Here is a 25,427-nt window from a genome sequence, read left to right as displayed (position 1 = left end):
TGATCTAAACTAATTAACATTTCCTCACCAATATCGTTTACTCTCTCGTAACTCTCGCTTAAATTATTTTTTAAACCTACTAATTTGGCATAGTTAAACTCCTCACTCTCTAATTCCTCTGTTATTTCGCTCAACAAACTTCCATAACTTACTCGTAACGCTCTCCTCGTAACGCTCTCCTCGTAACGCTCTCCTCGTAACGCTCTCCTCGTAACGCTCTCCTCGTAACGCTCTCCTCGTAACGCTCTCCTCGTAACGCTCTCCTCGTAACGCTTTCCTTACTAAAGCGGCTGCCATTTTTAAATAAACATGCGCAACAACTCAGAATAAGATCGAAGTTTTGTCACAATCAACACCTTCAACAGTTAAACTCTAATTCTATCAAATCTTCCCAAACAAAATCACAAATAACAAACTCCACTTACTTCAATGTTCAACAACTCAAACTTTTCTTAACTCTTGATAAACTTCTTTCTTTAATCTTTTAATTCGGTATCTCTTCATAGTTTTTCATCGGGCGCCATGTAAAATGTCGAGGATTGAAAACTGATCCTTTGGAGAGACTATGTATTTAAACTAGTACAAAATACAAGAGTGTGTATGCTGCTCCACCAACAGAATATATAATAAAAGAGGTCTGTGGAGAGCACGCACCAATAAACTATCCATTAACAATAATAGCAATAATTAGGTTACAAGTGCCACATTTAATAACACCCACTTACAATAGTTAAATAATAAATATCACTTTCAACATGCACCTTTACAATAATTAAATTATTACTGTCTGTTTTAACACCTCTGTCTTATGTAAGGATGGTTATACCATTATCTTAAAATTTTTCTACTTATTTGTCGTTATTTGTAGTGCTTAGTAATGATTGTTTTTGTAGTGTTGTTTTGAAAAATTGTTGTTGTAGTGTTGTTTTTAAAAATTTGTTTCTAATTTGCTTTTTAACTTACTAGAATTTCGAATGGTTTTTATGTGTCTAGGTTTAGTTTAAAAGGCTCAAATGATTCATTCTTAAAGATACAAAAAGTAGGAAAAGGTTGCTCTTTTTTTTTTTTTTTTAATTTTTTAACTGTAATTGTAAGTGGGAAAATGTTATTAGTTCTACAAATTTAAAAACAAATTTGCTTAATGGGAAAATGGACAGTATTTAACACTTCCTAAGGTGTTCCTTAAAAAATTAACACTTTAAGATAAGTTTGTTTATTTTACAGCGTTAGAATAAATAACAGAATTTCACAGAATTTCAGCTGTATATATGGAGAGTTTTGTCCTATTATTTTAATTTTTAGAGAATGTTGCTGAGGAGTCAGACACTTTATATATAGTTGTAAGTTATGTATTGCATTTTTTTAAGTTGTAATTTGTTCTTCATTTCAAGAAAGCCTTGATCAATTGCGTTCTGGGAATGATGATGATTTCACAAAATACCAAAATTCGATAGGTTTAGAGGCAAACCTGTTTAATTTGCCACATCGACCTATTGAAAAAGAAGCACTGAAACTTGAAGAGCTAGAAATTGTTCAAAGAGTAAACAAAAAAAAAGAAAAGATCAAAAATGGTGCATTTTAAATGTAGTTTGGATTTCATCAAGTGTCATACCTTGCATAACATTTTAGATAAACTGTGCAGCTATTTAGTTAATTGTATTGAAATTCAGTTTGAAAAAATAGCTCACAATTATGTTGTGGTAAATGTATAACATAAAAGATTTCTCTTTTTTTTTTAAGGTAATAAGGATTTGTTAAGCATATTCTTATTGTTTTATTTGAAATCATAAATAACATTTCTTAAGTAAATGTAACAAATTTCTTGAGTAAATTTACTCAATGATGTCTTATAAATGATAATTGTTCAGCTAAAAACAATTTAGTAGAGTAATCTTTATGACAAATTAATCCACCATTAAAAAAAGATGTGTACTGTAAAAAGTATTATTGGTTATCTGAAAAGGTTCAAAAAGTAAATTTATGATTTATAACTTTCGATTCCCATAGATGAGCTAAATCAAGTTGGAGAGCTTCTGTGTGAAGCATTGTTTATTCGAGCAAAGTACATGGCATTGAGTTTGCAAACTTTTAATTCAACTACAGGACGCAGTCTCCAAACTGTCAATGAAAAATGCAACCCTAAGGACTTCTACGATCGAATTGCTGAAGAAAACATAGATTCTCCAAGGTGTAAGTATTTTTTCTATTAGGCTCAAATTCAGGGGATCTAAATTCTTTATGTTCTAAATGTTTTACCAGTCTTACCTACTACTAGTTAGCAAACAAATTTTTTTTTATTATTTGATAGAAACATGTTGAAATGGCAGATGAAATGGCTGTATGCATTGGTCCGCCACCTTCTAAGCAAAGTTATCTTGTTATTGATAAAACTGTAGAAGCATGTAAAAAAACTGGAGCTCAAGCTGTAAGTTACCTTCAAAAATCTCTTGTTAAAAGAGATTTTTATGCCTTTATATCTTGAAATAATGGTTAGAGTGAACCATGCAACACTTATATCTATTGAGCCTAATTTCAATGTGAGACTTTTTTTTTTTTTTTTTTGCTTTTATTGTTAAATGGAACTGAAATTCTTAGTAAAAATAAATTACAAGGAAGAACGAATGTCTCAATAATTTTTGCTGTTGTTACATTTTACATGACTTAATCACGAGGAATAATTTAACCAACAGTTCGTTTTTTTTTAAAACTATTTATATATAAAGTTTTAAAAAAATAGCTTGGTAAAAAAACCTGTTGGATTAATGTGAAATTGTTTCTAAAGTAAATAAAAATTAAAAAAAGAAAATTTTATTCAAAAAAAAAGATTGTAATTCACAAATTTTATGTGTTTTAATTTATTAAATTGATAAATCTACTGTTAAAGAAATAAATAAAAAAATAGTTTGGTAACTTTACACAATAATAACCAATCAAAAAATGACTTTTTGATCCTAATTTTAGTGATCCTTTCTGGTTTACAAGCAAGTTGAAAATGGGTAAATTAAGTTTTTAGTTGGGATGTTAAAGTCAATTCAAAACTTAAGTTATCACAGTTGGCTATATTTGCTTACAATTGAGTTATAAATGTAAACTCATAAATTATCTTATAATTCATTTTGTGTTTAAAGTTTTTGGAAGTCTTAAAAGAAAATTTGACAAATGAGCAATATAGTTGATAACTTAACATGGAAAATATGTTAAGAAAAATTTGACATAGTGAATAAGTTTTTTATTATATTAGTAATAAATATTCAATTAAATTAGTTAAAATGATAAATTTTTATAAGTATATTCACATTTTATTCATGTTAATCTTTCTCATATTAAATTTCTATTGTTACTTTTAGCTAATAAAAGTCAAAGTTATAATTTATGTATATAATTTATGTATATAATTATATATATAATTATATATATAGTTATGTCAGTATAAGCAAATTAAAAAGTCTTTCAACATTCACAAAAAAAATTGATCAGAAATTAAAAAAAAAAAAATACTACTAATTAGTTCTTTATCCATATTAATTATTTATATTAACTTATTTTGTTGGTAAAGGAATGTTGTTCAAGAGGAGCATATTTAAAACTTACTGTTTTGGGAAAAAACTTTTTGCCTCTATTATCTATCCCTTTAAAACTAAAATTAAATCATAAACCCCTCTGAAAACTAATAAAAGTCAATAAAAACAAACAATTGACACTAAAATAAAATAACAGCTAAGCTGTATGTTGAAAAGGAGCATCTCATCAAATACACTTATTAAAAGTTTAAAAAATTAAGTGTAATAAAAGAATGTATCCTTTTTAGCTAAAACATTCAAAAAACAAAAGATTACATGATGCATTGAAATATAAATATAGCTTGGAGGTAAGCATAGGTTTAGAAAAAGAAAAAAGAAAACCAAAATGTTTAGAGTTATAAACTGAATAAAAGAAACATTTAAGTACTCTCCTCATGTTTTAAAAAATGATTAAACATATAAATTGATTTTTTTGAAGATAACATATAATTTAGTTACATCAATCAATCATAAAATCTTGAAAATTATACTTGATCATTCAATTTCTTAAAATAACTATCGTTACTATTCTTTTATTCTGCTTGAATCATTAAAGAATAATTCACTCATGTCTTTCATGGTATTCTTACAGGTCACCGAAAATTGTTACTGAATCTCTTTTATTTATAAAGGTTGGTGGAATAAAATGCCACCTTTTTAGAAGATATGATGAAAAGTCTTAAAGGTAATTCTGGTGATATCTCGCTACTGAGATTTGTTTTGTTTTATACATAAATATGTTATATATATATATAAATATATATATATAAATATATATATATAAATATATATATATATATATATATATGTATATATATATATATATATATGTATATATATATATATATATATATATATATATATATATATATATATATATATATATATATATATATATATATATGTATATGTATATATATATATATATATATATATATATATATATATATATATATATATATATATATATATATATATATATATATATATATATATATATATATATTTGTTATATTTACTATTGTTACTATTTTTATATTCTGCTTGTATCATTATAGAATTATGCACTCATTTCTTTTGTGATATTTTTGATTATCAAAAATTATTACTGAATTTGATTTGTTTGTAAAGGTGGGTAGAATAAAGGACTACCTTTTTGGAAGATATGATGGAATGTTTTTAGTAGTAGGAAAAGGCCGGTTCTGGGACATTTCATACTAACCTAGGATTGAAGCAGAATATTTTCTTATCATGTCCCAGAACCGGCATGTAATAAATCGTTGATGAAACAAATCTCATAATCTAAAAGATGTTGTGTTTTTAGATGTGTAATTTCATGATGAAAGTATATCATGAAATTTTAATGAGATTTTTTTTTGATCATTATAGAATTAAATTTAGAAAAGGGATGCTTGAAAAGGGTGAATTTGGTCCTAGAAGTAAACCAGATCCAACAGATTCATATTTTTTACCGTTTTTGGCATAAACTCCTTCTTTTAAGGAGCTTCCACTTACCCACGGTGTTAAAAACATTCCTGATCCTGCGGCAGTCATTTTCATTCCTTTTCCGTTCTTTTTCAAGTAAATGACACCTTTTCCAGCAATTTTATCGACCATGGCAGCTCCTGCAGAAGATCCAACACCTGCTAATAATCCGGTAGCCAAAGCAGGAACGACTCTCGTCGCAAGTGTGCTACCTAGCATCCCCAAGAGTGGAAGCAAAGCACCGATAAATCCGCCTTCTATTTTGGAGTTGTAGGATAATTGTTTTTTGCTCAGTTTGAGGGTGACTCCGGTTCCGTTGGTGTACGCTTTTGTAATTTTATTCAATTGGGCTTTCGTCACTGCAAGAATGTGTTCACCGTCTAGATCTGAATGAGATAGTCTTATATTGACGTCACTCTTTTCTCGAATCGCTTTTTTTATTTTATCAGCTTGTCCTTGTGAAATGTTTAGTTGTACTTTATGGTAGTTGCTCATTTTATATACATAGGAAAATATTTATTTCACTTCTCGTATGTGATATCGGATAGCAATGTTTTCGCCGCGAAAATCGATAAGTTCTCCGTCTTGATCAACGATTTTTGTAATCATCGTAGAAATCGAGCTCAATTTTACAGGGAGGTAAATCAAATGAGCAGGTCTTTCAACGATTTTATAACCAGGTGCTACTTTTGGATAAAAGGTGTAAATGGCGGTTGAATGTTTCCCGTTCACATAGGAGGAGCCAACCACATTGTTGAGAACCCTGATGGAGTTGATCGATGTAATTCTAGAAATGTCGTCAGACTCGTATTCAGAATTGGGATCCAACTGTCTTTTTGTAAATCCCAGTACGGACGCGATACTGTTGTCCACGTTAAAATCCAGCATATAATTTAAGCCTAATTTAACGTTTGTTTTTAAAGTGTGTAAGTTACCTGTAATTTTGATGTTTTCAGCATCGTAACTGATTTTATATGTAGAAATGAAACTTGGGCTTTGGGCTGTGTAATTTTTTATCGTTTCTGAAACAGATTTTTGCAAATAAGTGTTAATGTCAGAAATGTCATAGCTCCCTACTGGAATGACGATATTTTCCCAATTCGCTCCATTGTTCATGCTATACCTGAAAGAATTGTTTGTACTGATGATGTTTGGAAAGCTGTTATACGTTTCAAGGCCTAAAAAAGCCATTTCATACTTCTTCCCATCATCAAAAACGATTTTATCTAAAAAATCTGTAATGAGTACGCTTGAATGCCCATCAGCGTCGATTGTAAAGCTTGTCATTTTATAATTTGAGATTTTTTATTTAGATCTTTTAAAAAAAATCATTCATTGGGGAAATAAAAAGTGTCAAGTCCACTTCTATATTTTCCTTCATCCTTCTTAGAGGACAGATCAATCACAGCAAATCCGTGAGGTTGAGACCAGCATTTCTTGCAAAACTTTTTAAATTCTTCTTTCCCCATATCGCTAGAAACATGATCATGATAAATGTGGTTTATATTCTTCGAATCCTGTGGAAACAAGCAAATGAAATTGGTGTTTTCTCTTATGGTTTGTCTAGGTAACATAAAATAATTTTGTGCTAGATAGAAACAATCCACGTTGGAATGTCTTCCTCGGATGTAATATTTTTCGCATTTGTTTTGCTTGTATAACTGCAAATCGTCAAAGATCATCAGATTGTTTTTGGAGGGATCAAGATCTTCAGGTTCTGGCACGTCGTCTGCTGTTTCGAAAAATTGACATTCCATGTCTGCTTTGTCTCCCCATTTTTTTGAAATATCTTCAATCACGCATTCTGGGCTCATGTTTAATCTTTCTATTTCACCTTGAACTTTGAACAAGTCGAGAATGATCTCTTTTGGCAATCTTTTTTCAAATGACCTTTTCAGTATTTTATACTCTGGTTGAAAAAGGGATTTACCAAACACTTGTAAATGGTTGTAATCTAACCAACCAGGCTTGAGTAGTAAATTCAACAGCAACGTTGTTTTTCCACAGCCAGACTTTCCAACAATGATTCCTCGTATACTTCTTGGTAAAAGTTCATTGTTGTTTCTTTTGCTTTTACCGGTATTCCATGACAAATCAGTAATATCCATTTTTATATTAAAAAATTTATATTTAAATATAAAAATGTACTGCGTCAAATGTAAGAGAAACACAGAGACAGAAAACTTGCGTCATGCGACAAGCAAAAACAATAGAAATATGCTCAAAGGAACTTGCTCCGTCTGCGGATCAACCAAAAACAAATTTGTTTCGTCTGCCAAAGGAGGAGACTTGGTTGAATCGATTAACAAACTCTCTAACAAAATCAAACTTCCATGGGCAAAGTTTCCAGGAGAAATGCACGTCCCAGGGATGAACTTTGCAGGACCTGGTACGAATTTAGACAAAAGGCTAACTTCTACAGACATGTATCAAGATTGGAGCAAGCCGGTGGACAGAGTGGATAACGCAGCCTACCATCACGATCTCGCTTATAAATATTTTAACGACAAGCAAAACAGAAATCTAGCAGATCAAATGATGCTCGAAGAAATGAACTCTATACAAAACCCTACTCAGAGAGAAATTAACGAACGAAAAATAATTGAACCCATCATCAAAGCCAAAGCCAAATTCGGATTAGGAGTGAAAAAAATCAAAGATTTTTCCACAGATTCAAAAAATCTGAAAAAAAACCACCGGAGAAAATAAAATGGACAGATCAGCTTGCAAACGAGCTTCATAAACCGATGATTCAGAATTTTAGAAGAAGAAAAGTATTTGTGAATAATAGGGATGAAATATGGGCTGTTGATTTGGTTGACATGCAATCGTTTTCAAAATTCAACAACGGGATTAAATATTTGCTCATGGTGATTGACGTGTTTTCAAAGTATGGATGGATTGTTCCATTAAAGAGTAAGACTGGAGTTGATGTAGCCAACGCTCTTAGCAAAATATTCGAGAAAAGAAAGTGTGTGAAGATGTGGGTGGATAAAGGAAAAGAATTTTATAACAAGCATGTAAAAGCTCTAGGTGTACCGTTATACTCTACTGAAAATGAAGAAAAAAGTTCTGTTGTCGAACGATGGAATAGAACGATGAAAGAGAAAATGTTTAAATACTTTTCAGCTAACAACACCAATAGATACATTGGCGTTTTAGACAAAATGGTAGATGACTACAACCACACCAAACACTCTTCCATTAAAATGACTCCAGTTGAAGCGAGCGATGAAAAGAATAAAAGCAGGGTATGGATGAGCCTCAATGGAAAGTTGCAAGCAGAAAGACGAGAGCCTAAATTTTCCATGGGTGATAAAGTGAGGATCGCCAAAAAGAAGTCTCATTTTGAAAAAGGATACACACCAAGATGGACAGAGGAGGTTTTTACTGTATCAAAAATTCAGTACACAGACCCGCCCACATATAAAATATCAGACCATCATGGTGAAGAGATACAAGGTACCTTTTATGAACAAGAAATGCAAAAGACCTATCAAGACGTATTTAGAATTGAAAAAGTCATTCGCAAGCAAAAGAGCAGATCCTTAGTAAAATGGCTACGATATCCTGATACGTTCAACTCTTGGGTGAACAATAAAGAATTGATTTCTATGCAAAAAGGATCTTAGAAATCGAAAGATTTTCATTGATCCTAAAAGGATTTAAATAATTTTCTTTTCTTTATAAAAAATGTCATTTACTCATAAGTATAAAAGAAATGTCCAGGAATTAGAATGGAACGGTTTTGAAACGGTGTTGAAGCATATGGAAGAAAGAATTGGATCTTTAGAGAAAAGAAAACAGAGTCATAGTATTATAACCAAGACTAAATTGGAACACCCTCCTCAGTTAAACATAAACAACCAGTACGAGATTTTTGCTCAAAAGGAAATAAAATTTCAGCCCCTTTCGCACAAACAAATATCTTTATCCATCGGGCTGAAATTAGACAAAGGTATTTCAGTCGTGACGTTGACGAATAAATTAAAAGATCAGCTTAGATATTATAAAAACGATATTATTCTTTCAGATTCTGCAGATGACATTATTATAGAAGTAAATAGTAATAGTGAACGCGATGTTACCGTCAAAAAAGGAGAGATGCTTTGTAAAGTATCGCACATCGATTTGAATTAAATACTTTACGTAAAGAAAATAAATGGAAATAAACAATAAACTTTATCCAGATCTAGCAACGGCTCCATTCTATGAAGGGCATCATTACAGACTTCAAAAAATAGGAAAAATCCAAAAGGAGATTGAATTGGAAAAGGAAAAAAGAATGACTTTGAGCAAAAAGTACCATCGAGCTGTAAGAATCATCTCTTTTGCAGATGATTCAATGCAAGCCTTATGTATCGCTCTTGGTGCTGTTGGAGTAGGATTTTTAACCACCATTGCAGCTGCTCCTGTTGCGATTGCTTGCGAAAGTGTGGCTCTAAGTCTTGGTTTTTTATCTATCGTTGGAGGTCAAGTTAATAAAAAATTGGCTTTAAAAGCAGAAAAGCATGAAAAAATAAAAGTGCTTGCAGATTCAAAACTAAACACCATAAGCGATCACATTTCAAAAGCGTTGAAGGATGATGTTGTGAGCGATTCAGAATATGAATTGATTTTGAATGAACTTCAAAAGTTTAAGTCTATGATGAGTGAGATAAGATCCACAAATAAAAATGCTATTGACGAAGTGACCAAAGAGTCTTTGATCAATGAGGGAAGAGATCAAGCGATCAAAGCCTTTAACAACATGTTTAAAAAATCATAATGATTTTCCAGGATTTCACAAGTGAATTTAAAATAAATAAAAACGTCAACTCGGGGTTTTTATTTAAGTTTTTTCTTGTGATTAAAAAATGACATTTTTTAAAATACTAGACCCTAAAAAGAGGGCTGAAATTATTAAAAATATTAATGAGAACAGAAAACAAATCTATGAAGAAAGCCTCAACAGAAACATTTCAAATGTCAATTATCAGAGTGATTTGAGTCAGTTTTATAAACCTCTCATCGAAAGCAATGAAAAGATGATCAAGAGTATTGAAGAAAAAGTGAATAACGAGCCTGCTCATGTGGATGAGTCTAATCCATTAGGAGACATTTCATCCCAATATTTAGAAATGTATAATACGCGATTTACAAACAATGTAGTTAAAAGAAATTTCGAAATTAGTAAAATTGGAAAAAAAAGGTTCTTTGGAAAAATGGAGGTGCAAGTAGATGGAAATGATATCATTGTTGGAGGAAAGAGGTATGAAGGAACAGAGGGTCTTTGGAGTCTTATGACGGAACCTAATTCTATGAACAAATGGAGTAATGTGAACGATGAAGATTTGGAAAATTATTCGAAAATTTTGTTCGACACTGGAGCTATTTACTCAGATTCAAATCCAAACAGAACAAAACACTCCAGACTAGCAAAATACACGGAAATTATAAAACCCATTTGGGATAGATTTAAAAGTCAAAATAGTGTTAAAAGAACAGGTAAAGGAATCATTATTCTTCCAAGCGACCCCAATGCTCTTGTAGAACAGCTTGAATTGAGCATCGCTGCTGGTCATGCTGGAAATCAGACCTCTAAAAACGTAGCTGTCGCCATTTGTGATGAATTGCTAAGACAAAAAGAGATAAACAAAGAGCAATACAAACATCTACAAAGAAGTATATATCAAAAGATATAAAAAAATATCTACCCATTTAAAAAATGCTAATCATAAACAACAGAAGATATGTTAAAAAGAACGTTTTTGGAGGAGGAATTGTGGATACGATTAAGAATTTTTTGAGAAGGGCTGCTGCCTCTAACGCATCAAGATCTTCTTTGAGCCTGTTAAAAAAGGCGGCAAAGAGCGAACTGGGTAGAGAAGCCATCCTGGCCGCAAAATCTGCTGGTAAAGAATTGGCTACTTCAGCTATATCTACTGCCAAAGATGTTGCTATTGACAAGGGTAAAAAAGCGATCGAAAAAGTGTACTCAATCACTGGGACGGAGAAACCAGAGATGCAGGCCAATAGGGGGAGTCCAGCCGATAAGATCAATACGTTAGTGAACGACGTGGTTAAGCCCATAGATGATTTGCATAAATTGTTATATGGGTCGTCCATTAAGAAATCTACAAGGAGAAGAAAAATGACAGAAGAAAATGCAGTTAAAATTCAGGATCTTGTTCGACTAGGGAGTGGGATGCGCACTGCATGAAGTGATCTCAAAGAATTTCATTGATCCTAAAAGGATTTAAACTTTTTTTATTTCTTATATAAAAATGATTAACGCCGACAGATTAAGAGTAACAGAAAAACCAGAATATGACACTGGTATTGAAAAAATTGATTTCTATGAGTACCTTCCAACAAATCTCGATTTAAATACTTCAACCGACATCACCTTTGAAATTGATTGTCAGTCTGTGCATACAGTTCCGTCAGAGGCGTACGTCCTCATCGAAGGAGTATTGAAAAAAGCAGATGGAACTGCGTACACAGCAACGGATAATATTGCCTTGGTGCACAATGCAATGATGTATTTGTTTAGCGAAATCACTTACGATTTAACAGGGGCTCAAGTAGAAAGAGTGACAGAACCAGGTCAAGGAACAACGATGCTTGGATTGCTAAAATACCCTTATGCATTTCAGGTGGCGGAAGGTCTTAAACAGATGTGGTATAAGGATTCGTCAAACGCCACTGGAAATGGTGGGTTTATCGTGAGGAGAGATCATTTGTTTGCAGACACCACATCCATTGGAGCATTTTCGTTTAAAATACCATTGAGACACATTTTTGGATTTTGCGAAACCTATGATAAAGTTGTTTACGGTTTCAGACACACCATTAAATTTACAAAGAAAGGAAATGACGATGCTATATACAGAGCTGAGAGTGTTGCTGCAGGAACGATTAGTTTGTCGAAATTCAGACTATTCATGCCTAGACTTGAATTGGACTTGACTGAGAAAAATAATTTCTATGACTTGATGAAGAGTAAGTTGAACATTCCAGTAGCGTTTAAATCAAACAGATTTGAAAGGCAGATTGTACCAGCTGGAATAACGCAATTCAATTGGTCTCTTGGAAGAGCCACAGACAAGAGCATTCCTAGATTCATACTGCTCGCACTTCAAACAAATAGAAATCAAAGTCAAACTGTGAATCCGTCCATATTCGATCATTGCGATGTCAACAATTTTTACGTGACTGTCAATGGGATAAAATACCCCAATTACAATTACGACTTGAATTTTGGAGAGAAGAAAATTACACAGGCTCATTCGGACGCTTTCTCATTCGACGATAGATATTATGGAACAAATGAGCTTGTTTGCCAATCTGGTTTATCTTTGCTGGAATATAAAAATTTATTCCCGATATTCTTGGTGGATATAAGCAAGCAAAAAGAAAGAGTAGTTTCTGAAACTGCTGAATTGGTTGTCAATGTTCAATTCCGTACTGCAACACCTGCAAACACTGTTATTTACGCGGTGATTGTTTCAGACAAACTGTTGAGCTTCCAATCTAATGGAACTAACATGATAGCTGTTTACTGATTATAGTTCCTTTTAGGATCAATGAAAATCTTCGAATTTTAAAAAAAATACACGATTCGAACTCTTGATAAAATGATTTAAATAATTTTTTTCATTACATAATAAAAACATGAGATATACAGTGAAGGATTTGAAAAAATTGTTAAGAGAAAATGGTGTTTCAAGAACATCAAACCATTTAATGACGCTGATGATGATTGCTATCGAGAACAAGCTCATCGATAAGGATACGCTTTTGGAAGATTCGAAAGAAGATAGGCCTGTAGGCAGACCTAGAAAGAGAGCAAAAAAAGAAAAGCCGAATGAAAGTAATCCTAAATATGCTCGTCTTCATAATATTAGAAATACTCCTGTCGTTGTGAGAATCACTAATGTAGAAACGGGTGAGGTGACTGAATACAATTCCCTTTACAAAGCCATTAACGAGACGAAACATGGGTGCAAATACTTTTATAATCGAAATGGGAAAGTAGATGATAACGGTATAAAGATAGAAATTATAAATTCTGATAACATTTTGTAACTTTTCACAAAAAGTTACAAAATTGAAAAATGATATAAATAAAAATCTTACTCTATAAAAAATGGAAAACAAAACTGTCAAAGAATTAAAAGAAATCGCTAGAGTGCGAAATGTTAAATATTATTACAGGATGAATAAAGCAGATCTTGTAAGAGCTCTGCAGCCAGCTCCTGTTCCAAGACCTGTTCCAGCTCCTAGGCCTGTGGCTCAAAGAACTGTTCCAGCTCCGCGTCCTGTTTCTAACGACTTGATTTCATTCGGACCTGCTCGCTTACAAAATCGTGTGACTAGAGATGAAACATCTATTGTTGATGAGTCTGTTTCAGATCCATCGCCCGTTATCCGACCAAGACCTGTTCCTGCTCCTCGTCCTGGATTTTTTTCTACCTTGGCATCAGCTGCGAAAAAAGTTTCTTCTTTTGTTTTTAATAAATTTAACGATGTCGTAGAATGGGTAGAGCCCTACATCCCAGAACCGATCAAGAAAAAAGTAGACGATGTAGGCAATGAATTGAGAGAAAAAATGAACAATTTAAAAGCCATCGTGAGATCAACCGTTTACAAAAGTCCTATTGAGTTTAAATTAACCAAACACGCTGTGAAGAATGTGACTAGACAATATTCTTATGAAGCTAAACAAAATCAACAAGATGCTTCCGCCTTTTTAGACATGGTTAAAGAGGGAGTGGTAAAAATGTTGAAACAAAATAAAAATACCAAAGTGAACTTTGTTTTAAAATGCACCATGACTCGTGCGAGTATTACCATTGGGGAGGAAATCAGTCTCACTTTTCCTTTTGCAAGTAAGTACGCCATTGTCTTGGAAGCAACGGATTTAGAAGAGTTATATAATACATCCAAAGGAGAAATTCTAGAGAACATAGTTAAATTTAATAGTAATGGATCCAACTGGAGAATGTCGAGAATTTTAAAAATAGATATGAATGTGATTAATTATGAGCCTATGAGAGCTTCATCATGGATAGAACTGGATAAATTTCTGAAAAACAAAAAGGCAATCATTAATATAAAAAATAACGACAACGAATGCTTCAAATGGTGTGTCACTAGAGCCTTGAATATGAAGAATATCCACCCAGAGAGAATAGATAAAGAGCTCATTGAAAAGTCAAAAGACTTCCATTGGGAAGGAATAGAATTCCCAGTCAAGCTAGAACAAATCGAGAAGTTTGAGAAGAACAATCCTGACATAAGCATCTCTGTTTTTGGATTTGAAGACAAACAACCTTACCCTTTGAAAAAATTAAAATATTTCGATAGAAAGCATCATATCGACTTGTTATTCATTTCAAACAAGACAACGAGTCATTATTGTTTAATTAATAATTTCAGTCGACTTATGGCCTCTTCAACATCGAAGAAGGAGCATAAGAAATATTTTTGTAGGAATTGCTTGCAAGGATACTATTCTAAAGAAGCGCGAGCCAAGCATTCTACTTATTGCAAAGAGCACAGTTGTGTTCGAGTTGAACTTCCTAAAGAAGGTTCAACCGTAAGCTTTAGCCAAGTGGGAAGATCCATGAGAGTTCCGTTTGTGGTGTATGCTGATTTTGAAAGTCGCATCATACCTATCAGCACATGCAATCCTGATGAAAAGCAGTCTTTTACCAAACAGTATCAAAAGCATGTTCCAAGCTCGTACTGTTATTATATCAAATGCTTTGACGAAACAGTATATAAAGGAAAGCTGGAGACTTATACTGCGACGAGTGAAACAGATGATGTCGCTGGTAAATTTGTAGAGAGTATTGAGAAGGATATTATAGAGATTTACGAAAGCACTAAATTTCCAAAAAAGATGGTGATCACTGAGGAGGATGAGAAGAATTTTAAAGAGGCTAAAGTATGTCATATTTGTAAAGAAGATCTTACAACCGATAGAGTGAGAGATCATTGTCATCTCTCAGGAAAATATAGAGGTGCTGCTCATAGCGATTGCAATACAAAATATGAAGTTCCAAAATTCTTCCCTATCGTTTTCCACAATTTATCTGGTTATGACTCTCATTTGTTCATCAAGAAACTCTCAGGTGGAAAATTAAGCTGCATCCCCAACAATGAAGAAAAGTACATTAGCTTTTCAAAAGAAATCAAAGTGGGAGATTTTGTGGGTAAAGATGGAAAGACTCGTGATGTAAAGCGAGAATTGAGATTTATCGACAGCTACAGATTCATGGCTAGTACTTTAGACAGTTTAGCTAAAAATCTTACCGATGATCAATGCAAAAACGTTGCAAAATATTATTCAGGAACCCAATTTGATCTATTGAGAAAAAAAGGGGTGTATCCCTATGAATGGGTGGATACGATGGATAAATTTTCTGAAACACAATTGCCTCCTAAAGAGGCGTTCTATTCCAGGCTTTGTGATGAGGGAATAAGCGATGAGGATTATTTACACGCTCAAAAGGTATGGAAAGAATTTAACTGTCAATCGTTCAGAGACTATCATAATATATACAATGCGTCTGATGTGCTCATCCTCGCAGATGTGTTTGAGAATTTTAGAAATGTTTGTAGTGAAAATTATGGTCTTGATCCCGCGCATTATTACACATCTCCAGGATTAGCCTGGGATGCCGCACTCAAAATGACAAAGATAATATTGGAGTTGATCAGTGACTATGACATGATACTGATGATTAAGAAAGGAATACGCGGTGGAATAAGTATGATATCGAATAGATATGGAGTCTCTAACAATAAGTATATGGGAGATTCTTATGATCCCCACAAAGAGTCGACCTTCATTCAATACATGGATGCGAATAACTTGTATGGATGGGCGATGAGCAAACCTCTTCCCGTTAAAGGATTTAGATGGATGACTGAAGAGGAGCTCCTTCGTTGGAAGTCCATGCCTTGCATTCTCGAAGTCGATTTAGATTATCCTGAAAGCCTTCACGATGCGCATAATGACTACCCCTTAGCTCCTGAAAGAATGGAAATTAATAAAGTGGATAAGCTTGTTCCAAATTTAAACGATAAAAAGAATTATGTCATTCACCATGAAAATCTCAAGCTGTATGAGAGATTAGGATTGAAATTGACAAAGATTCATAGAGGTATCACTTTTGAAGAAAAACCTTGGTTAAAAGAGTATATCGATCTTAATACGAATTTAAGAACCAAAGCTAAAAACGAATTTGAAAAGGACTTTTTTAAGCTCATGAACAACTCTGTCTTTGGAAAGACCATGGAGAATATTGAAAATCGTGTGGATGTCAGACTCGTGACGCAAGAATACGAGGCTCTAAAATTATCTAAGAAACCTAATTTTGAAAGTCGAACCATTTTCGATGAAAACTTGGTTGCTATACATATGAAAAGGACAAAATTGGTTTACAACAAACCCATTTATTTAGGAATGTGCATCTTGGATCTGAGCAAAACGCTCATGTTTGAATTCCATTACGACTATATCAAACCAAAATACGGTGGTGATAAAGCAAAATTGTTAATGACAGACACTGATTCACTCTTCTATGAAATCAAAACAGACGATTTTTATAAAGACATTGCTAAAGATGTAGAAAGTAAATTCGACACGAGCGAATTTAATAAAGATCATCCTGCTATAAGCAATTTCGGATTTAAGGCAGGATTAAATAAGAAAGTGATAGGAATGTTTAAAGACGAAACTGGAGGAAAACAGATTGAAGAATTTGTAGGGCTTAGATCTAAGCTCTACTCTTACAAACTCCATGAAAAAGAAGAGAAAAAAAAATGCAAAGGAGTGAAAAAAAAGGTGGTTGAAAAAACAATCACTCACGAGGATTATAAAAACTGTCTTATGACTAAAAACGAGCAACTTAGAACCATGAATGTGATCCGGTCACGTTTACATGACATTTATACTGAACAGATCAACAAAGTAGCACTCAGCGCTGATGATGATAAAAGAATCATCTTGGAAGACGGGGTAAGTACCTTAGCCTATGGACATTACAAATTAAAAAAAATCCAACAAACTAAAGTAAATCCGCTCAGCTAAAAAATCCAACAAAATAAAAAAATTTAACAAAATAAAGGTAAGTAGATCCGCTCAGCTAAAATAAAAAAATAACATATTAACAGAATGCATTCTGTTAATATGATCAGCTAAAAAAATCCAACAAAATAATAAAATGATCAATGTAGAAGGAATAATACTGCCAAACGAACCTCTATCCAACTTTCAACTGATAGAGTCTGTAAAAAAATTAAAGATTAAAAATTTCAGAGGCGTTTTTGTTCGTAATGAATTACCGAATAAGATAAGGAAAAAAGAATGTGGAATTGTGAATACGGGGGATTCTAGCACAGAGGGGTTTCATTGGGTCTGCTGGTATAAAGACGGGGATAAAAAATACAGCTTTGACTCTTACGCTCAGCCTCCTCTCGAGGAGCTTGTCCAATATTTAAAAAGTCCTGTCTTTTACAACAGCGAAAGGGTGCAATTTGGCAACACTTCTTATTGTGGTCACTTGTGCCTTTACTTTTTAAAAAGATTGCAGGAAGGAGACGACTTTCAAAGTGTCATTAACACATTGTGGTAGACTCAAAGAATCAATGCGCCAGAGCGTTAGATTCAAAGAATCAATGCGTGTTAGCGCTGAATTAAAAAAAATAACGCCTATATAAAAATGGTAGACAGATACAACAGAACACAATTAAAAGCTTATTTAGACGCTGTTTTAGAAACTGAAAGCTTAAACAGTAACCTATATGTGAGAACAGATGGGAATAGCACTATCACTTCAGACATGGATTTCAACTCACATAAAATCATCAACATGGCAGAACCGACAAATGCTCATGATGCAGCCACCAAATATTACGTTGACAATCACGTGACAGGTGGGACTGGAACGGTAGTTGGAGCTTCAGATTTGGATTTAAATTTTCACAAAGCCATCAATTTGAACGAACCGACAACTCTTCATGATGCTGCGACAAAAAATTATGTGGATGTGAGCACGAGTCTTTGCGTGAAAACAGATGGATCTAGCACGATCACTGGAGATATAGATTTGAATTCTCACAAATTGATCAACGTGACTGATCCGACTAATTTAAAAGACGCTGCGACAAAGGGGTATGTAGACACGAAAGTCGCTTACAATAATATTTCATACGTAGACATTAACATGACATCGCACAAAATCGTCAACATGGCCGATCCGACAAGTGCGCAAGATGCTGCTACTAAAAACTATGTGGACACTCATGTGACAGGTGGGACTGGAACGACAGTAGGAACAGCAGATTTAGATTTGAATTCTCACAAACTGATCAACGTGACTGATCCGACAAGTGTGCAAGACGGAGCGACGAAAAACTATGTGGACGTCTTGTCACAAAAATCCAACTTTTTAGAAATGATACCAGGATCTGGATTCACCAGTTTAGGATTAAAATCGCAAACTATAGCTGCTGGATTACCAGATGCGGCTACAGTTTTCAGCTACTCTGACGGTCCTGGAGTTTTGAGAAGGCTATGGTTGGCTTTTTATGGCACTGTCACAGGAGGATTAAGCGTTCCTGGAAATGTTTTTCTTAGAATTCATGCAGACGGAGAAATTGGAGTTGGAAATTATTCAGTAACCACAGATGCTGTAGGTGTAGACCAAGCTGCTCTTGCTTGCGACTTGCTCTTCTCTCCTCTCGGGGGACCGTATTATGCCAACTCTTTACAAGGCTGCAATGTATACAGCAACACTTCCTTAGGAGGATATTTCACACTTGACATGCCGTTTAAAACAAGCATTGAAATAAAATTAAACAACAAAACGGCTTCACCCATCACTTACTGGATTCAGCCCTTCATCACCACACTCTCAACCATCCCCACCTACTTGCCGTTTTACAAGTTATACTGTAGAACGTTTAGGTATATCAACACCACTTACGGAAATGAATATGTACTGATCAATACTCCAGGTAAAGGAAATGGCGTTTTTCTGAAAGGCATCAGAGCACACATCATTGGAGCCTCTGGAAACTGGTGGGAATCCAGAGTGAGAATGTATGATGGAAATTTACCCCCTGGAAATGGAACTGTGCTCAGTCCATGGACTCCTTATAACGGTAGCAATTACACTTCCTTTCCTGGGTATGATGAAGGTAGCAAATGCATCTTCTCCTCGTCTGGCTTGGAAGATTTTTACTTGTCCTCATGGAACGGCTCAAACGTAACCTCCTTCAACAACGAGTCAACTGGATTACTCTATCAATCCAACGCTTCCATTGACTCTACCACCACCATCTCCTTCTACAGAAATTTCGGAAAAGCAGACTCCATGCCTAGCGTTGCACCTGGAAGAAGACTCGTCGTCACACTCAACTCTGGCGACGCTCAAGTCGGTCAATCTGGAAGCTTTTACCTTTTACTTGGACAAGTCTATTATTACGCGTGATCATTACACACTAGTAGTAAGAAAATGCCGGTTCTGGGCCATTTTTATTTATCTTACTATTTTTATACAGAATAGAAAAGCATGACATGAAATAACATGTATATATGTTATTTCATATTGCTGTATAGTAAGTTAAGCATCGTCATCCGATTCTTTGACACTTAGATCCATATCTTCCGCTATAATACTCGAATGAGAGATGGAAGCTAATTTTACGATGACGCCTTCTACCAATTTGACTTGAATGGATATAATCGAAGGACCGATATACACCCCCTCAATTTTAAGTGCTCCAATCGCATAACATCTTTGATTAAGAAACTCATGCCCAGAAGAGCGGACTAAATTTTTATTGTTGCGCTCTCCTTTAACTCCATTTTTTATATCGAGATTTGTCTTCTTTCTATAAAATTCAGAAGTAATGAGCAATTCATCTTGTTTATTTTTCTTGACAAACATTTTGGCATAGAATACGGGAGCTGCTTCAGGATGGTCAGGCTTGTATTTTAATAGACTCAATTCTTCCGAATTGATTTGCTTTTTTCTTCCTCCCTTTTTTAGTTTAGCTGATAATTTATCCACTTCACCTCTGATAAACAAAGTAATCTTTTCCATCATGCTGATAAACTTTTCGTCTTCTGTAGTCCTTCCCTTTTCTACATCAAAGCATACAAAAGGCATGGAATATCCAGTCAGTTTTTGTGTCGCTGGATCCTTATTTTCGCACACACCATACGAAAATAATATTGGCGTACGTATTAAAATAGGACCCTCTTCAGTTGGATATGAATATTTTAATGGCACTTTTTGATATGCGACTGGTTTAGTGGCAGCATAAACTTCACCTACCATCAATTTGCTCTCATCAAAATTATCAATTGTAATGTAATTCATTTCCTTTTTCTTTTATTAAGAAAAATGTTTTATTTAAATCATTTTTTTCTTGCTATAATAAGATATATACAAAACCCATTTCATACTATTTTTAAAAAATGATATAAATAAATTTTTTTCTAACTAAAATGAGTTCAGAAGCCTTTTCAGCTAAAGTCTTTGACGCAAAAACAAACAGAAATAATCACTTTAAAAATAGCTCACATCTTGAGGAGTCTAGAAAAAAATATACACCTAAAGAATTAGACTCTATGATTATGAATATATTTTCTTTAGGAGATATTAGGTACTCCCTAAAACTTGCACAAGAAGAAAAAGAACACCTAGAAAGAGGAAAAATTATGCAGGCGCGAAAAGAAAAATATAAGCACCTTTTTCCATTACTCAACTGCAACAAGAACAAGACAAATGAAGGAACTACAGATGCCTAAAAAATTTTCATGATATACTATATTTTATAATTTGAAAAATTATAAAATGCTTTAAGCTGCAGGAGCACATGAGTCTTCATCATTAATACCTTCTATTGCTTTCTTTAAATAGAAAAGATATTCACCTAACTCCTTCTCCAATTCATATCTAATAAGGTCATTATGTATATAAACTATAAGATCCATAAGCATTTTCTTTATGATGATAGCGTTGCAACACGATTTTTTTATATCCATCAATTTCATAAGGTAAACATTTGATCTAGCAATGAGCAACTCCAACCTATCTATTTCTTTCTTATATCCATCAGGTTTGAATTCCATATACTCACACAGGTAGTCGCTAAATTCCTCAATGCTCTTCTCCATAACATATTCAATATGATCTATATTTCTAATGATGCTCTCCATTTTTTATTATAATGGGAATTTATTTTTCTTAGCTCAAATTTTTTTTAGGTCTTACCCACAGATCGAGCTCCTTAAAAGAAGGAGTTTATGCCAAAAACGGTAAAAAATATGAATCTGTTGGATCTGGTTTACTTCTAGGACCAAATTCACCCTTTTCAAGCATCCCTTTTCTAAATTTAATTCTATAATGATCAAAAAAAAATCTCATTAAAATTTCATGATATACTTTCATCATGAAATTACACATCTAAAAACACAACATCTTTTAGATTATGAGATTTGTTTCATCAACGATTTATTACATGCCGGTTCTGGGACATGATAAGAAAATATTCTGCTTCAATCCTAGGTTAGTATGAAATGTCCCAGAACCGGCCTTTTCCTACTACTGTTTTTTAAGGTAATTCTTTTGATATCTTGCTACTAAGTTTTATTTTGTTTTATACATAGATATGTTATATATATTTATATATTTGTTATATTTACAATTGTTACTATTTTTATATTCTCCTTGTTACATTATAGAATTATGCACTCATTTCTTTTGTGGTATTTTTGGGTATTAAAAGTTATTGCTGAATTTGATTTATTTGTAAAGGTGGGTAGAATATAGGACTACCTTTTTGGAAGATATGATGGAAAGTTTTTTAAGGTAATTCTTATGATATCTTGCTACTGAAGTTTTTTTTGTTTTATACATAGATATGTTTTATTTATATATATATATTTGTTTTAATTACTGTTGTTACTATTTTTATATTCTGCTTGTATCATTATAGAATTATGCACTCATGTCATTTGTGGTGGTCTTTTAGATCACCTAAAATTATTACTGAAGGTGATTTATTGGTAAAGGTGGGTGGAATAAAGGACTATCTTTTTGGAAGATATGATGGAAAGCATTTGAAGGTAGTTCTGGTTTCATCTCCCTTCTGAGTTTTTTTTTTTTTTTATATATATTTTAGATAAACTATTTCTGCATTACTGACTATTCAATTACTTAAAGATTTGTTCCAACTTTTTCAATTTTCTTAAAATTTCAGATTGTAATTTATTTGTAAAAGTGGGTGGAATAATGTACCTTCTTATTGGTAGTTATGATGGAAAATTTTTAAAGGTATTTCTTGTGACATCTTGCTACTGAGTTTCATTTAATTTTATACATAGATATGTTATATATATTTATATATTTGTTATATTTACAATTGTTACTATTTTTATATTCTCCTTGTAACATTATAGAATTATGCACTCATTTCTTTTGTGGTATTTTGGTTATCAAAAGTTATTATTGAATTTAATTTGTTTGTAAAGGTGGGTAGAATAAAGGACTACCTTTTTAGAAGATATGATGGAATGTTTTTAAAGGTAGTTCTTATGATATCTTGTTACTGAGTTTTATTTTGTTTTATACAGAGATATGTTCTTTTTATATATATATATATATATATATATATATATATATATATATATATATATATATATATATATATATATATATATATATATATATATATATATATATATATATATATTTGTTATATTTACTATTGTTACTATTTTTATATTCTGCTTGTATCATTATAGAAATATGCACTCATTTCTTTTGTGGTATTTTTGGGCATCAAAAGTTATTGCTGAATTTGATTTGTTTGTAAAGGTGGGTAGAATATAGGACTACCTTTTTGGAAGATATGATGGAAAGTTTTTTAAGGTAATTCTTATGATATCTTGCTACTGAGTTTTATTTTGTTTTATACATAGATATGTTTTATATATATATATATTTGTTTTAATTACTATTGTTACTATTTTTATATTCTGCTTGTATCGTTATAGAATTATGCACTCATGTCATTTGTGGTGGCCATTTAGATCATCTAAAGTTGTTACTGAATGTGATTTAATGGTAAAGGTGGGTGGAATAAAGGACTATCCTTTTGGAAGATATGATGGAAAGCATTTAAAGGTAGTTCTGGTCATATTTCCCTATGGTGTTTTATGTAATTTTATGTAAAGATATATTATATATATTTATATATAAATATAAATATTTGTTATATTTACTATTGTTACTATTTTTATATTCTGCTTGTATCATAGAATTATCCACTCATGTCATTTGTGGTGGTCTTTTAGATCACCTAAAATTATTACTGAATGTGATTTGTTGGTAAAGGTGGGTGGAATAAAGGACTATCCTTTTGGAAGATATGATGGAAAGTATTTAAAGGTAGTTCTGGTTATATTTCCCTATGGTGTTTTATTTTATTTTATATTTAGATATATTATATATATTTGTTTATAAATATAAATATTTGTTATCTGTACGATTGTTACTATTTTTATATTCTCCTTGTATCATTATAGTATTATGCACTCATTTCTTTTGTGGTCATCTTGCTTACCAAAAATTATTACTGAATTTGATTTTTTTGTAAAGGTGGGTAGAATAAAGGACTACCTTTTTAGAAGATATGATTGAATGTTTTTAAAGCTAATTCTTGTGATATCTTGCTACTGAGTTTTATATTGTTTTATACGTAGATATGTTATTTATATATATATATATATTTGTTATATTTACTATTGTTACTATTTTTATATTCTGCTTGTATCATAGAATTATCCACTCATGTCATTTGTGTTTATCTTGCTTACCAAAAGTTATTACTGAGTTTGATTTGTTTGTAAAGATGGGTGGAATAAAGGACTATCTTTTTAGAAGATATGATGGAAAGCATTTGAAGGTAGTTCTGGTTATATTTCCCTATGGTGTTGTATTTTATTTTATATTTAGATATATTATATATATTTATTTATAAATATATATATTTGTTATATTTACTATTGTTACTATTTTTATATTCTGCTTGTATCATAGATATATCCACTCATGTCATTTGTGGTCATCTTGCTTACCAAAAATTATTACTGAATTTGATTTGTTTGTAAAGGTGGGTGGAATAAAGGACTATCTTTTTGGAAGATATGATGGAAAGCATTTAAAGGTAATTCTGGTTATATCTTGCTACTGAGTTTTATTTAGTTTTATACATAGATATGTTTTATATATATATATATATTTGTTTTAATTACTATTGTTACTATTTTAATATTCTGCTTGTATCGTTATAGAATTATGCACTCATGTCATTTGTGGTGGCCTTTTAGATCACCTAAAATTATTACTGAATTTGATTTGTTTGTAAAGGTGGGTGGAATAAAGGACTATCTTTTTGGAAGATATAATGGAAAGCATTTGAAGGTAGTTCTGGTTATATTTCCCTATGGTGTTTTATTTTATTTTATATTTAGATATATTATATATATTTATATATAAATATAAATATTTGTTATCTGTACGATTGTTACTATTTTTATATTCTCCTTGTATCATTATAGTATTATGCACTCATTTCTTTTGTGGTCATCTTTCTTACCAAAAATTATTACTGAATTTGATTTGTTTGTAAAGGTGGGTGGAATAAAGGACTACCTTTTTAGAAGATATGATGGAATGTTTTTAAAAGTAATTCTTGTGATATCTTGCTACTGAGTTTTATATTGTTTTATACATAGATATGTTATATATATATATATATATATATATATATATATATATATATATATATATATATATATATATATATATATATATATATATATATATATTGTTATATTTACTATTGTTACTATTTTTATATTCTGCTTGTATCATAGAATTATCCACTCATGTCATTTGTGGTCATCTTGCTTACCAAAAATTATTACTGAATTTGATTTGTTTGTAAAGGTGGGTGAAATAAAGGACTATCTTTTTGGAAGATATAATGGAAAGCATTTGAAGGTAGTTCTGGTTATATTTCCCTATGGTGTTGTATTTTATTTTATATTTAGATATATTATATATATTTATTTATAAATATATATATTTGTTATATTTACTATTGTTACTATTTTTATATTCTGCTTGTATCATAGAATTATCCACTCATGTCATTTGTGGTGGTCTTTTAGATCACCTAAAATTATTACTGAATGTGATTTGTTGGTAAAGGTGGGTGGAATAAAGGAATATCTTTTTGGAAGATATGATGGAAAGCATTTAAAGATAGTTCTGGTTATATTTCCCTATGGTGTTTTATTTTATTTTA

At 32.0% G+C, this 25,427-nt stretch overlaps 1 protein-coding gene and 1 long non-coding RNA gene across 35 annotated transcripts in view; both read left to right on the top strand.

The window, feature by feature from the left end:
- The first annotated feature begins 914 nt into the window (after nt 1-914).
- On the top strand, nt 915-24,013 carry LOC149893575 (uncharacterized). Of its 8 annotated transcripts, XR_016451618.1 has the most exons (9): nt 21,792-21,922; nt 22,050-22,179; nt 22,314-22,387; nt 22,513-22,638; nt 22,858-22,984; nt 23,110-23,239; nt 23,410-23,503; nt 23,641-23,713; nt 23,894-24,013. It is a non-coding gene; the product is annotated as an uncharacterized LOC149893575 (long non-coding RNA). The 8 variants fall into 8 exon arrangements; XR_016451624.1 differs by lacking the exon at nt 22,858-22,984; XR_016451632.1 differs by lacking the exons at nt 21,792-21,922; nt 22,050-22,179; nt 22,314-22,387; ... (2 more) ...; nt 23,641-23,713; nt 23,894-24,013 and adding exons at nt 915-1,049; nt 1,303-1,340; nt 2,008-2,190; nt 2,309-2,425; nt 4,193-4,245 and having other exon boundaries at nt 22,585-22,638; nt 23,110-23,221.
- Nucleotides 23,895-25,427, top strand: part of LOC149893574 (AMP deaminase 2-like) — a 7,985-nt gene continuing 6,452 nt past the window's right edge. For 19 of the 27 annotated variants that reach the window (XM_090084455.1, XM_090084534.1, XM_090084499.1 and 16 more), the window contains exon 1: nt 25,254-25,393. Coding sequence is in view for 2 of the 27 variants with exons in the window: in XM_090084332.1 (XP_089940458.1) it covers nt 24,413-24,538; nt 24,749-24,802; nt 24,994-25,047 (234 nt within the window). In the remaining 25 variants the exon portion in view is untranslated. Of the gene's footprint in view, nt 24,021-24,152; nt 24,282-24,408; nt 24,539-24,675; nt 24,803-24,993; nt 25,121-25,253; nt 25,410-25,427 lie in introns of those variants that run through there. The other 8 variants (XM_090084364.1, XM_090084371.1, XM_090084383.1 and 5 more) reach the window with 7 other exon arrangements.

Source organism: Hydra viridissima, unplaced genomic scaffold, assembly GCF_058129835.1.
Source record: "Hydra viridissima isolate aposymbiotic clone 2 unplaced genomic scaffold, HvirCarnegie_v1 scaffold_1, whole genome shotgun sequence".
NCBI classification, from domain to species: Eukaryota; Metazoa; Cnidaria; class Hydrozoa; order Anthoathecata; family Hydridae; genus Hydra; species Hydra viridissima.
Note: the sequence above shows the minus strand (reverse complement) of the source record. Positions and strands in the feature narration are given on the sequence as shown.